This window comes from Mytilus californianus, unplaced genomic scaffold, assembly GCF_021869535.1.
Source record: "Mytilus californianus isolate M0D057914Y unplaced genomic scaffold, xbMytCali1.0.p SCAF_11, whole genome shotgun sequence".
In the NCBI taxonomy this organism is placed as follows: Eukaryota; Metazoa; Mollusca; class Bivalvia; order Mytilida; family Mytilidae; genus Mytilus; species Mytilus californianus.
In genome coordinates this window covers 29,752,639-29,766,486 of record NW_026262593.1, presented here as the reverse complement: position 1 = coordinate 29,766,486, position 13,848 = coordinate 29,752,639, and the positions used below count along the sequence as shown (strand labels likewise).

At 31.4% G+C, this 13,848-nt stretch overlaps 1 protein-coding gene across 2 annotated transcripts in view; it reads left to right on the top strand.

The window, feature by feature from the left end:
- The window catches only part of LOC127719866 (uncharacterized), a 102,858-nt gene extending 90,908 nt beyond the window's left edge, over positions 1-11,950 (top strand). For both annotated transcript variants that reach the window (XM_052226206.1, XM_052226205.1), the window contains 4 exons: positions 3,538-3,693; positions 3,891-4,090; positions 8,409-8,553; positions 11,483-11,950. In XM_052226206.1, coding sequence (XP_052082166.1) covers positions 3,538-3,693; positions 3,891-4,090; positions 8,409-8,553; positions 11,483-11,571 — 590 coding nt within the window. In that variant the 3' untranslated portion in view covers positions 11,572-11,950. The remainder of the gene's footprint in view (positions 1-3,537; positions 3,694-3,890; positions 4,091-8,408; positions 8,554-11,482) is intronic.
- The last annotated feature ends 1,898 nt before the right edge of the window (positions 11,951-13,848 follow it).

Sequence of the window (13,848 nt, the reverse complement as noted above, 5' to 3'; positions counted from 1 at the left end):
CAAAGAAAAAGGAAGATAAACATGTTCTTATGCATATAATTTGATGTATTTGTGCCTGAAGTACAGTCTGTACCATACCCAACTTTCTGGTTTGCTTTGGTTTAGTATAATTTTGATTATTTTCATCAAATAATCTTTGACTGCGTGAATTTTCATTAAAAATTAAATTCATACATGCGTATATATTAAGGAAGCATAGCAGATGCAGTTTAGCAAGAGGAATTATGTTAGTGAGGTAAATTTAAATGAAATGTGTTGAATACAATTAAAATATGTGTATGTCTTCCAAAAAACGCCCATGAAAAATATTAATTATCTTTTGATATAGTTGTTTTTATTATATGGTAATGATTGTTTATTGGCTGCTTGACATCCAGTTAGAACTATTTATCCATAATAGGATCAACATAAAGAGTAAGGTGAATAGTTCAACAACATCCTCAGTAAGATAGTTATATTGCTATGCATGTAGATCTCAATTTATTAAAACATTCCCTTAAAATATCGTTAACCACATTCACATGCATTATTCTGACTTAGCAAAATACTTTTTCCTTTTGCCCCTGAAACCTGCAATATATTTCAAACTGTAAGTGGTTGCAGCAATAACACATCCCTAATTATTATTAGCATGCCAATCCCAATACCACCACTTTGGTTTCGAACGTTGGAACTCTTAAATTTTCCCTTACAAAAGAGTTCTGATTGCATGTCAATAGACTAACAAGGGGATATGAGGTTTTCATCAAAATAAGATTAATCTGTCATTTTTTAAAAACTCATGTGAATTTAATATTAATTTCATCCAAGACAGATAGCTCTTTCTATGTCTGTTGTAGTCCGAGATTACGCTGACGTCCAACAGCTGTTTTGCAGGACAAGCTGGGGCCGTGGGACAACAGCACCCCATCTTGTCCGGCAAAACAGCCGTTGGACGTCAAAGTTATCTCGGACTATGTCTGTTGAAACAATGATCGGGTATGACAATGGTTCTAACTTCTAACAAGTACTGATGTGATCGTGGTCACCTAACGAAAGATTTTTTATTTTTGTCTCCTAGAACAGGTCATCATAGGTAAAACAAAATGCGTTTAAAATAACTGTGTGTTTAATAACTACTTGTCCTCGGCAATGATCTGACACAACTTCATGTTGGCATCCCGATTTTTGACCTTTAATTTACAAATCGATTTAGCACACGTGCGTTTGAATCGATCGGAGCAATATATGTACAAGAAAAACGTCTAAAAGAAAAAAAATGTCAAGGATAAACTAATTTTGGAGCGGCATGCGGCCCAAAAATTGGCGGAAGTGGTAATTATTTTTTTTTATTGAAAAGTCAATTTCTCCAAAACAGGAGCGGGAAAATCCAAAGAACTATTAATCAAATTGGTGTGGCCTAAAGGAGGAGAAACCATTTGAAATTTATTAATATCAGCAATCATTAAAAATAACAGCAAATTAAACCTATTTTGGCAAAATGTTTTTTTTTTTTAGAAATTTGCTGTTTTAAAATTTAGAATTATTCGAAATACTAAGGATTTTCTACTCCAGGCACAAGATTACCTTAGCCGTATTTGGCATAACTTTTTTTGGAATTTTATATTCTCAATGCTCTTCAATTTTCTTCTTTATTTGGCCTTAAAATTATTCAGATTAGAGCGTCACTGATGAGTCGTATATAGATGAAACACGTGTCTTGTGTAGAAGAAATTATAATCTTGGTACATTTGATAAGTCTTTTCATCAGAGTCCTCATTGTGTTAGACTCCGTCTACAGACCAAAGGGATATTTTGTCTAGACCGTTATTTCTGAATGATGACATTCTAATTGGTGGGAAATCAGTCTTATACAAAAATTGGATACAGATTTTTTTATGTAAATGACATTATTTAAGACACTGGAGAAATTTATAATTTTCAGATGTTTATCAGAAATGGAATTATAGAAACAACTTTCCTAGAATTTAATGGACTAATATATTCACTTCCAAAATAATGGTTAAATATATTCCACTCAAGAGTCAATTTTAAACTTAATTTTGTCTGTAACAAAAACCTAATTGCCATAAAAACTATTGAAAAAGTTTCCAAATATTTCTATAAATTCTTTGTAAACAAAATAAGGGAAACCATAATTATTATGCAAACAATATTTGGAATACAAAACTGGAATCAAATATCCAGGCTGAAGAGTGGAGCTCCTAACGCATTTCAGTATGGATTAGTTCATAGAATTCTAAGAGTTAATAAGTTATTATTGAAATTTAATTACAGTGAAACAGAATTATGTACCTTCTGCACAGAAACAAAAGTGACATACGTACTTAAAGATAGATGTGTGCGAACTTTTTGGTTTGTTTTCTGTCAAAAGTTTAATGGCTCGTGTAATATAAGTTTTCAATTAAGTTATCAAGTATAATACTGGGAGTTAACTATCATGCTTTGAAGATGTTCTAATATGTGTATATTGATAAAGGGGCCATGGTGGTCGAGTGATGTAAGAAGTTACTACTGTAATCAATAGCCAGTTAACACTGAGGTTGTGAGTTCGAACCCCGCTTGGGTGGGTGCACTCGACTCCAATCTTAATTGACTAGCTTTGTCGGTTTCCCTATCGAAGGTCGGTGGTGTTCTCCGGGCACTCCGGTTCCCTCCTCTTATATAAACTGGCCTACACGGAAAAGCCCTGCAGCGGCGCTTAAAACTGACGTTAGAACTCCAACAATCAATCAATCAAAGCAAAGTGATACTTAAAAAATATAATTACTTATGTAGAATAAAATTTAAAATCCGGTCGATTGTCGAAGCGATTGAATGGCTAAGATATTATTATAGAATTGACATCCTCTCTGAGTTTGTGCTCGATCAATAAAGCAACTAAAATAAAAAAGAAATGTAATATATCAGATAAATCATCTTGGAAAGGGCTTAAAGATGTATACATCTTTGTTTTTTAAATAATTTTACAGAGACACAATGTTTTGTTATTATATTTTGTTTACATATATACAACTATATAACTATGAAATTAGCAAAGGGAACACATGAATTAAAACCTTCATTGTTGGCATGATATGTATAGTTATGTAAATTCTAACATGCAGATCTCTGATAATAATGAAAAAATACAAAATGCATTTGAATTTGCTGTAAACATAGGCAATAGTAGTTTACTGATGTTCAATGGTCATAATTCGATAAAGACGAAACAAGTCAATACAAAAAAAAAACACACCCGTGGGAAATGCTAAACTACGAGAGGGAAATAACAGAAGGCACATTGAAATCCACCAAAACCAAAATGTTACCCATTTACTATAAAAAGAAAAACAAATATGAGAAACTTTTACTTCGTAACTAGTAACTGAAAATAATGACCATCATTGTCACTGATATAAAAAAAAAACTATCAAATACATGTATTTTTTATCCAATAGTACAACATTGAATTTTGTTTCTAGTTGAAAATAAAGGATATTGCTTATTTGTCCATGGCAAATATTCAATTGAACACTGGTCATATTTTTTTTTCAGAGAAGCTGATAAAAGAACTTACAGATTTTGATTTCCTGGAAAAGGCATTAAGAGAACATGAAAGTATTCATCCGAGTAATTGTATTCTCCTTGATGATGATATTATCTTGTCTACTCATTTTGATACACTCATGCGTGTCTGGTCTACAAAAGATGGTAATGTTCTCTCCATATAAGCTATACGCATGTAACTTTTGTTTGCATATATCTTGGTAAATTTACCAATTGACCGTTTTGTGTTTTTCCTACTTACCTTACAAAATCATTGCTGACGTGGATTTTATAAAGCATTTGTGATTAACCATTGATTTGATGTAGTGAAACAACACACAAAATTTTCCTTTTCATTTCAGGTTCTCTACTGAAACGAGTCGCTGGACATAGACTAAGAGTTCATAATCAATCTTATGGAGATAGATCAAATTATATTTCTATGTATTACACTCCTCAGTCACCATTTATATTGACTTGCGAAAGTGATAGGACAACAACTCTTCGTCTCTGGGATAAGAAATCATTCTTGCAGTTATCATCTCTTACCCTTGATAAAAAGGTAAAGTTTCATATAAATGTCCAGACCATATGAGTATTTGGACCGTACGCGTACGGCCTGGACCGTATGCGTACTTTTTTAAAAATACGCGTACGGTCGGACTGTACGCGTACGGTCTGCATAATTTTAAGATGTTGGTCAAGTTTATTAGATAAAAATGTATATAACAGATCAACATAACTGAAATCTCTAATTAATGAAAAGTTTAATTGTAAATGAAATAAAAACTTCATATTCTAACTATTTAAAAAAGTCACGTGAATTTAATCTGTTAAGCTCCTGTATTTAGCATGCCAGTACGTAATACATGAGATTTGATTATGCTCACTGAAATTGAAGTTACCGGAAGTAAACATAATGTTGGAAGAAAAGATTTTAGAATATTTAGGAACTTTACTACAAAAACGGTAAAAGATACTGGACAAAAACTATATAAAAAAAAAATCGTCGAAAATACAATGAGAAAATATAATAAAAACGTGTCGAAACTAATGCAAAGAATGAATAAGGTAGCTTTGTTACTCTAATAATAGCTGTTGCTGATCAGATCCTTCCCGATTATTACGTAGGATTGATGATATATTTCCCTTTATCAATCTAATTGTAATAATATTCATTTGTAAATTCAATAAAAGATTTTGATAAATTTTTGTCTAAAATTAACCCATATGGTTCAAATACATATATGGCCCAGTTCATCCTAGACCGTATGAGTATACTCATATGGTCCGACCGTACGCGTATGGTTGGACCGTACGAGTATACGCATAGGGTCCGGACCGTACGCGTACAGTCCAAATACTCGTATGGTCTGGAACATAAACATAAGAAGGTGTGATGCATGATATCCGACGAGACCACTTTCCATCAGAAATCACAATAGATGATAAGATGATTATTAATATAAACAGAAAACAGTATTGATTGAAGATATAAATGCGATAATTTCCCCAGGTCTTTTGTTTTTTCAGGGGGGAGGTGGGTTTGAAATTATTGTTTTAAGTTTTGTCCTAAGGCATTGACCTGAAAACTAGGATATGTCCAGATTATCTACTAAATCCAATTAACACGATGCAATGAAGTTCCCAGTTATCATCATTCTGTGTAGATACGGACTTATAAAATATGAACAAAAATGGTAAGATGGTAGGAGCATTTCATTTAAGTATGTAGACCTATCTTCTACCGTTAGGGAATAATAAGTTTCGACGATTCAAATGTCCTGGACATACGATTTAACAAGAATTAAAATCAGCTTACCAATAAAAGTAAACTTCTTATTCAAGTCATATTTAAAAGATTGTAAATGACAATGATGATCACATTTTAGAAATATAACAAATATATCTAGAAATTATCACAAAATATGCCGTTATGTCCTTTTTAATGCTTTAACGGCGACATTTTTATAGCTGGGTTGTATTATGTGGTATCATCACAAAATCTAACCTGCACATGCTCAAATTTCTAAGTTAAAACTACCAGAACTACCAAGAACTACCTAAAATTCCGATAAATTTATTATTTGAAATAATTCCTCAGAAAGAGAACTAAATACCCCCTTCCCCCTTCGTCAACCATAAAATTGAATGAGTGTCGTAACTCATAATGTTAAAAATGGATAAAACAAGAAAAACAGACAAAAAATCCTTGGATTCTTTTTTCCATTCAATAATGGAAATAGTAGATATTCGTATTAAACATTTTAAAGAACATTTTACACCTTTTACCAACCTTAATAGCCTAATTCTCGTATCAAACACAGACTAAAAGAACTCCGCAAGCAATTTGTTTTTGTCCCGGCTGATAAGGCTTTTAATAATATTGTTTTTGTTTGACTTAAATTTGAAGTTCTGCAAAAGGAAATCATAAATTCCCAAACTTTTCAACTGACTCAATTTTCGGAAAATGAAATCGTTAACAAACATAAACTGATTACTACTTCTTTACCAGCTGAACCGATGACATGAAAGTTCCAACTATATACTAGCTTCCCAAACTTCACAAAACACCTTACAAATACGGATTTATTTCGTCTGCAAGACATTGTTCTATTTTACTACTAAACTGTATATTCTACTTACTTGTACAATTGGTACAATCAAAAACAGTGTAATAAATTTTTCAAATAAGGTCTATGAAAATACTGGTATGAATTTCTTTTGGAGTGTCAATAATTCGTTGGGAATACTTGATAAATTGGATGCTTATTTTGCAGATTTAGAATCTGTTAAAAGTTTAAAATTTTCTACCCGTTATAATTCTTTGCCTTATTCATTTGTAAAGAAAAAAATTGACATACCTAATTAGATGGGCATTTACAAAGTCGGAATGTGAAAAAAATATGTTCAAACTCTTTTCGTTTTTTTTTTTAGTAACAACAAACAAAATAATTATGTTTGAATTTTTACCGGACAACATTTTTTGTTGCATTTCGTTGGAATAGGGTTTTTCTTGCTCAAGAGGTTTTTGCATCACAATTTAATACTTTTTAACAATATAACTAAATATATAAAGTAAACTAGATTGTTTGGCGTTTTTTTATGCAACGCTATAGGTAAAGACATGATTTTTTTTTCTATCGGTTCACTTGAGGTCTGGAGCTGGCATATCAGCAACTGCTAGTAGTTTTGTTAATTTGGTCGATCATTGTCTTTTGGTTAGTTTCTTACGTTGCCTTATCTTACATTGGACTCGGATTTATCTTGAACTGAATTTTCATTGTACATATCACTGTGTATTTATTTATTGTACATTGGCTAAAGGTGAAAGTTGAGAGCCCACAAAATATGTTTAACCCCGACGCATTTTTGCGCCTGTCCTAAGTCAGAAACCTCTAACCTTTGTTAGTCTTGTGTGTGTTTTCAAAATTTTGGTTGCTGTCTGTGTGTAGAGTGTAGAGTGACGTCCATTTTTCTTTTTAGTGTACACAAGTGTTTCGGGGCCTACTCAACCCTCCATCTGGGTATTGGATTCTTCGCTGCGTTGAAGACCTATTGTGGCATTTTTCTGTCTTATACATTTTGGTCGAGTTGTTGTGTCTTTGACACATTCCCCGTTTCCATTCTTTATTCTATTTTAAATTCCTTGAAAACAATATAAATCTTGGAAGGGATTGGGAGGTAAATCCGAGAATCCGGTAAATTTTAAAATCCTACACATTACCTACTGGTTTAGATTTATAGAACCGGATAGAACTGACAAATTAAAATTGTTTTGATAGAAAATTGTGATACAGTAAATATATAGAAAATTTCTTAAAACAAAAAGATTTTCAAATGGTTGTTTAACAAATGATTTTTGATGGATATGAAAACAAATTTTCTTTTCTAAGAAAAAAATTAACAACCCCCCCTTTTCCAGCCACTTTAATAGACACACACAAAGTTAGTTAATGGTTCTTTATTAGCTAATTTTGACGGCTTTAATCACACATAATCTACGCCAATTGTACTTCACAAGGTTGCATCTTGACAGTTATGTCCTTGTTGGTGATGCTTGAGGCCAAAATATTCAAAATACATATTCAAATACAAAAATAAGCAGTTGTATAGAAAAAGACAAATTGTATAACCAAATCCACACAAGGAATAAGAGCTCTGTACGATGGAAATGAAAGACAAAACATCACAGATTATAAACCTCTATTAACTATAAACTGACATGGCCAATCAGTGTAAATAAAATGGTGAAAATCGGCAAAAAAGGACTATGACTCAACAGATCAAAACAAGAAAAAAGAAAAAAAAACAGCAAACAAAAAGACTAATCATATAGTATTGATCTTATATAAATAGTAAATATATATACGTGTTGATTAGGTGATTTTTGTTTAGAATTAAAATATAAACTATAGAACTGGTACACAATATTAAAAACATTTAAAGTACTATCATATGCCATAACTTCTAATTGAAAAATTTAACGACAAAATAATTAACATTTGCAATTATTTATATTATTAGTTGTGGGTTATATAAGAAAAAGGGATACAAATTTACAATGTTTGTGCTGTATAATCATGTGTTCTACCTGGAAGTCAATTTTTGATAATGATATAGATAAAATATAAGCATATTAACCAATTTAAATATTTTGTCTTACTAAATTAGCGGACAATTTATAACATACATCAATTTTAATAAAAAAGAATATGATTTATAGGGGGAACACTTATTTAATTTGACAATTATATCAAGTATCATTTTGAATTTGTATGACTATAACAAACTATAACAAGTAGGATGCAAAATGAAAACTCTTAAGTGAAATCATTTCATGACTACCGATAATAAATTTGTAGTTTGGTATTTTGTAGATTGTTGATATTAAATTGAATAGTGATGGTCTATCATTTGTGAGCTATAGTGAGGATCCCAATGTTATTGTACGATGGACAATAGAAGGAGCCAATGTGGGGAAAAGTAGTTTATCGAAGTATCCTGCGATATTTAAAGGAAATGGTTAGTTTTTATTTTTTAATCTGAAAATTGTACAGTGAATAACAAGGTCATTACCTTAGTTAAACTTAATTAACCATGGGGCTATGAACAAGAACAATGTTTGCTCTTACATTAAAACCACTCCCAGTGGGGTAATGAAACTTCTTGTGATGATTCATTTCAGTGGTACAATGAAGAAAGACGTTGAGGCCATATTAAAACAAACTGAAGTTCAACTAAGTCAATTATCACGATTATGCTACCTCACATACAAAGTCATTGGAGTATAGTTTTAAAACTTGGCATGATAATTCACCACCCAAAGATGATTAGTGATGTATATGAAATTAAACTTTATATTTATGATTATGTTAAAAACTTAGTTTTCTTCCAAAACTGTCACATTTGTAAATATTTTTTTTGGCTATTTTTCATTGTTAGAACTGTCCTAAACGTCACTGCATTGGATATTAAAAGAAGAATCATGTATCATTAAAATATCTGGTAATTTTTATAACACAATGCATAATGCTACAAATGGTGAAATTATTACTTATAAAACCGATTTCTAATTTGAATTTTTTCGATTGCCTGGAATTCCTTTAATTTTGGTCTACCTTTTTCTTTTCGTAAACGTGATAAACCACCTCTCCATACATTTTTACTGTGTGAAGCGAACTTACCGGATATGCACCGAACATGTACACTTCCAATTAAAACACAGGTGACCCACAAGTTTACTTAATTTATTTAAGATACTTTGGGAGAAATGAGATAAAATACTCAAAATCAAGTTGTGAGTGCATTTTTGTTTTTATAATTAAGCAGAAATGTATCAAAGCCTTAGGTTTGCGCATTTAATGAACTGCATCGTACATGAATCCGTATGTTGAATATACTTAATGAAATTGCACTAACAATATTATTTGGCATCCGTCTGCGTCGATCGTCGATGTCCGTCAACAAATTAACATGGCCAATGTTGCTAAAAATACATCAAAAAACTAAAGCAGTTTGAGAAAACATGACAAGATATTAATTGAACTATAGTTTGCGATACGATTCTGTGGGGGAATTCGATGTTTCCTATGCCATAGTTAGACCTTGAACTATCTAAAAGTGCCGAAAAACTATAGTGCAGGTTGTGACTGGCCTATTTTTTTGTTACTTTGGTTTTGTACATTTGAGACAAATGAAATGCTTTGCCTTGTTTAACCGAAACCGTTTAATCTTGTAACATTTTTAAAGTCTAACCCAAGTTCTTATTTCTCAGTCTTTAGTTTTTTATGTTGTGTTTTGTGTACTATTGATTGTCTGTTGGTCTGTTTCTTTGTTAGCCATATCGTTGTCAGTTTTTTTTGTTTTACTTATAAGTTTGAAAGTCTCCCTGGTATCTTTTGCCTCTCTTTTGTATACAAATTAGAAAACAAAAAATATATATCCCAAAAGTAGAACAATACATAGCAAAAGTAATACTGAGAAAGCGCAGGTAGGTCCTATAAAAATCATATAAAGTAACAAAGAATGCATATATTTTGAAAATATTTTTGTTTGTAAGTTTACGAGTTCAATAGTGTTGATTTTAATAATCAGAATTGAACGTGTGACACAAAAAAGTGGCAATAGCAGTTGAGACTGATTTTCTTCAATTTTTGCTGTCTTTTTGTTTTGTTCTGTGTTTTGCATGTTTTATGTTCGTTGAAGAGTCTTTTGTAGACGAAACGCGCGTCTGGCGCAAATACAAATTTTCAATTTTGTATCTATGATGAGTTTATATACCACGCGGGTTGTTATTTAGATATTCCGCTTCTGTACATTTAGTTATAACTTTTTTTATACTTATAGTTCCGGTTGGTCATTTTTTGCACAGGTTGTCATTTGATTTCCTTTGTGTTATTTGTGTTTTTGGTTTTAACTCTTGTGTTCTGTAACAAACTAATCTACTAAATAATTACAAAGCATTTAAAATATTGTTCAATATGGAAAACAAAAGTACTCATATTTTTGTAAACAATATAAAAATTAACTTCTAACTATATACTTGACGTTTTGTGGTTACTACCAGGTCCTCGATATCTTAAAACCCGTGTAAATAGCTTATACACTGACCGGTAAACCAGCTACAAACAACAATAGTTAAACAACCTATATAGACTTCCTATAATAATATCACCGACAATCTTTCATATTTATTCCGCATTACGCACATAAAATTCATTGCAAACTGAACACTGGACGAGTTCATGATTGTCATCAATGCACATTAGGTATGAAAGGTTCGATTTGCCTGTTCTTACTTTTTCACATATTTTTCATCTTAATGATTAAAAAAACTAGTAAATTCGTCAGAAATGTACAAAACGTAACAGATTACGTTTTTTGTCCTTTGGATGAGTTATTATTTTGAAGATATATTCTGAAATACGTTTTTTAACCATGTTTATGCAAGGTTAAATCTAAGTTGTCATATCGAAAAACAAACTTTTTTATTATTATTTTGCTGTTACAAATCCAATTCAACTCAAATAAAAGCAGTCATTTAATGAAAAGTCGAAATATAACCGATACAGTCATTTTTTATCATACAAAGTTAGTTAAAGCTGGTTTTATAGCTAGCTTAATTTTTCACTTGTATGATAGATGCATAGAATTCAATTATATTGACAACAATGTGTGAGCAAATCAAACAGACATCATCTGTAAAAATATCAAAAATTAGGTGTTGAGCATTCAAAGTTGTGTTATAATCTCATATACTATAAAATCAAAGCAAAACAAAATGGCAAACAGATACGCTGTAAGAAAAGCACAAATGATTTCAATTGAAATAACATATTACTTTGAAAAAATTACCATAATACTATATCACAATGGTGGAAAGTATAAAGCTTCATAACATTTATCCATGTATGTGCAAAGAAAAATGAGATGCTAAACATTTTAATTTCAGTGAATGACTCTGAACAGATACCAACCTTGAAATTTAAGAATAATAGTCCAGATAACAGTGACCTCAGTAGCGACAAAGAAAATGATTAAGACTAGTTAACAAATTACAGGAAAACCGAGAACGTCACATTTTAAGGATTGATATATAAGTAAAAGTACTTCATTCAATCAGTATTATTTAGAAAAAAGAAAAAAAAGCAGAAATCTGAAATTTAAAGAATTGGAGAATCGATCTGAATGAATTTTAAATAAAACCTTTGACTCAGCATTACTTTCTTAAACGTTTATTTAGCAGATTTAGATTATCGTCGACATCGATCCTACAGAATCCCTCATTCAGATATTGAGAAAGATTATATAGATTGAGATATTGAAATGTTTTTTTAATTTATTTTTACAGATCTATATTTCACTGTTTATTCTAACATTAATTTTGTTCATAAATAAAAGATAGATATAGTATACCATATTTAAAATAAAGTTATTATATATAAAATTGAGATTGGAAAAGGGGATTGTGTCGAAGAGACAACAATCCGACCATAGAGCAGAAAACGTCCCAAGATCACCAATGGGTGATCCACACAGCAAGAAAATTCTGCACCCTGATATCAATTAAAGTAGAGAGAAATACTAGTAAATTAAAATGTATTATGTTTTCAGAAATATAAGTTTCGCTTCACTTCAAGGTCGTTTACACAGCAAGTTGAGACATGTACGGCAAAACATTCTGTCTAAGACTTTCTACGTTTAAGACTTTAAAAACATGTGTGTGCGTGACATTGGGATTAGAACTTACTCTATTTCACATATTTATACATAGCACATTGAATGATCAGAATTAAAGCTAAGAAGTTTATGTTTAAGGTGGCTCAGGTGTCTTCCTCCATCTTGGATTTTTAAGTAGCTGATAACCATGGTCTAAATATTTGATATAATGTGCAAATTTTGAGAGTAGTATGTAATTTATGTAGAAGACTTTTGATGTAAATATAGAAAATTGTGTGTTTTATCATAATTACGGCTGTAATATCTCAAAAACACCTCGTTTGTGTTTGATTAGATTTTTTTCAACTTTGCCAAATAAGGGGAGAAGACTCAGATAAAGTAATATTTATAATAGAAAGTGTTGTGAATTTACCTATTTTGATATGTAGCAAGAAAACAAGTTCGGTGACACCATTTTTTCTTTTTCTTATCTGAAAGCTTGTTATAAGAGCTGTCTTCTTACATTTTATCTTTAAGTTCTCTCGAGTAGTTTTCTTTTTATCACACAAAATTTGATTTTCAATGCATAATCTATACAAAATCTGACAATTTTGAAAACACCTTTAAGCGTGAAAAAAAGTCCGGTGACCCATACTTTTTGATATTCCATCGTTTCTATGACAGTTCGCATTATCGGAAAAATATACCACAGGACTAACAATCCTCATCTGGCAACGCCTGTCCGTAGACAAAAAAGAGAACTACTGGATTCGACAATTGGGAACTATAACACCATATGGTTGCAATGACAAAATTGATAGTATAGGTATTCTATCTAGTCCTTCGTGTAGCTCGGTGAATGTGATGAATATTTTCAACTCTACTCCTCGACGTTGACGCAGTCATGGTCATCGTCATTATACATCACCTACTCTGCATGATGTCTCTATTAATGACTTGCTGCCATTTATACAAAAGCCATTAGTTATTTATCACATTCGCACGAAACTTTATTCATTACCCCTGTCAAAACTTTATTCACTGTTCAATTTATGTTTGGAAACCACTGTTACAAACCCTTATTCAAACCAATACAAACTTACAGCTATCATTTCGGATATTGAATATAACAGACTTTTCAAACCAGTTCGCATTGGAAGAGATGATAAAGAGAAAAGATCTTTTTTAAAACTTTCCTTTGCCAACAAAGGTCTCGATTGCGTCAACTTAGGCAATATCCTTCATCATAAATTAGTTCAGTCGAAAATATCTCCTTATTTCAAAGATAAGTCTGTACCAATCATTTCTTATACCTATACCAAACCAATTGCAACTAAAATTTTCAATTACAAACACGTTTTTCAGGATCTCAATATTGACGACTTCAAGTCTAAACCTCCTGATTGCACTTGTGCTAGTTCCCAATTCACATATAATCCAACTGGCCAGGTTATAACCGGTGACCTCAACATTGTCAATAACACTACCCTGTGAAATGTGTTATCCAAAGGTCCGAAATATCGTGAGCCTAAATCCATCAATTGGAAATACAACTTCAAAATACTAATGGATTCAGTCGAGGATTATGCCAGGCAATGGGCTAACGCGAGAAGGAAGACGTAGATATTCTTTCCGAATGGATTAAGGCTGTGAGGTCGT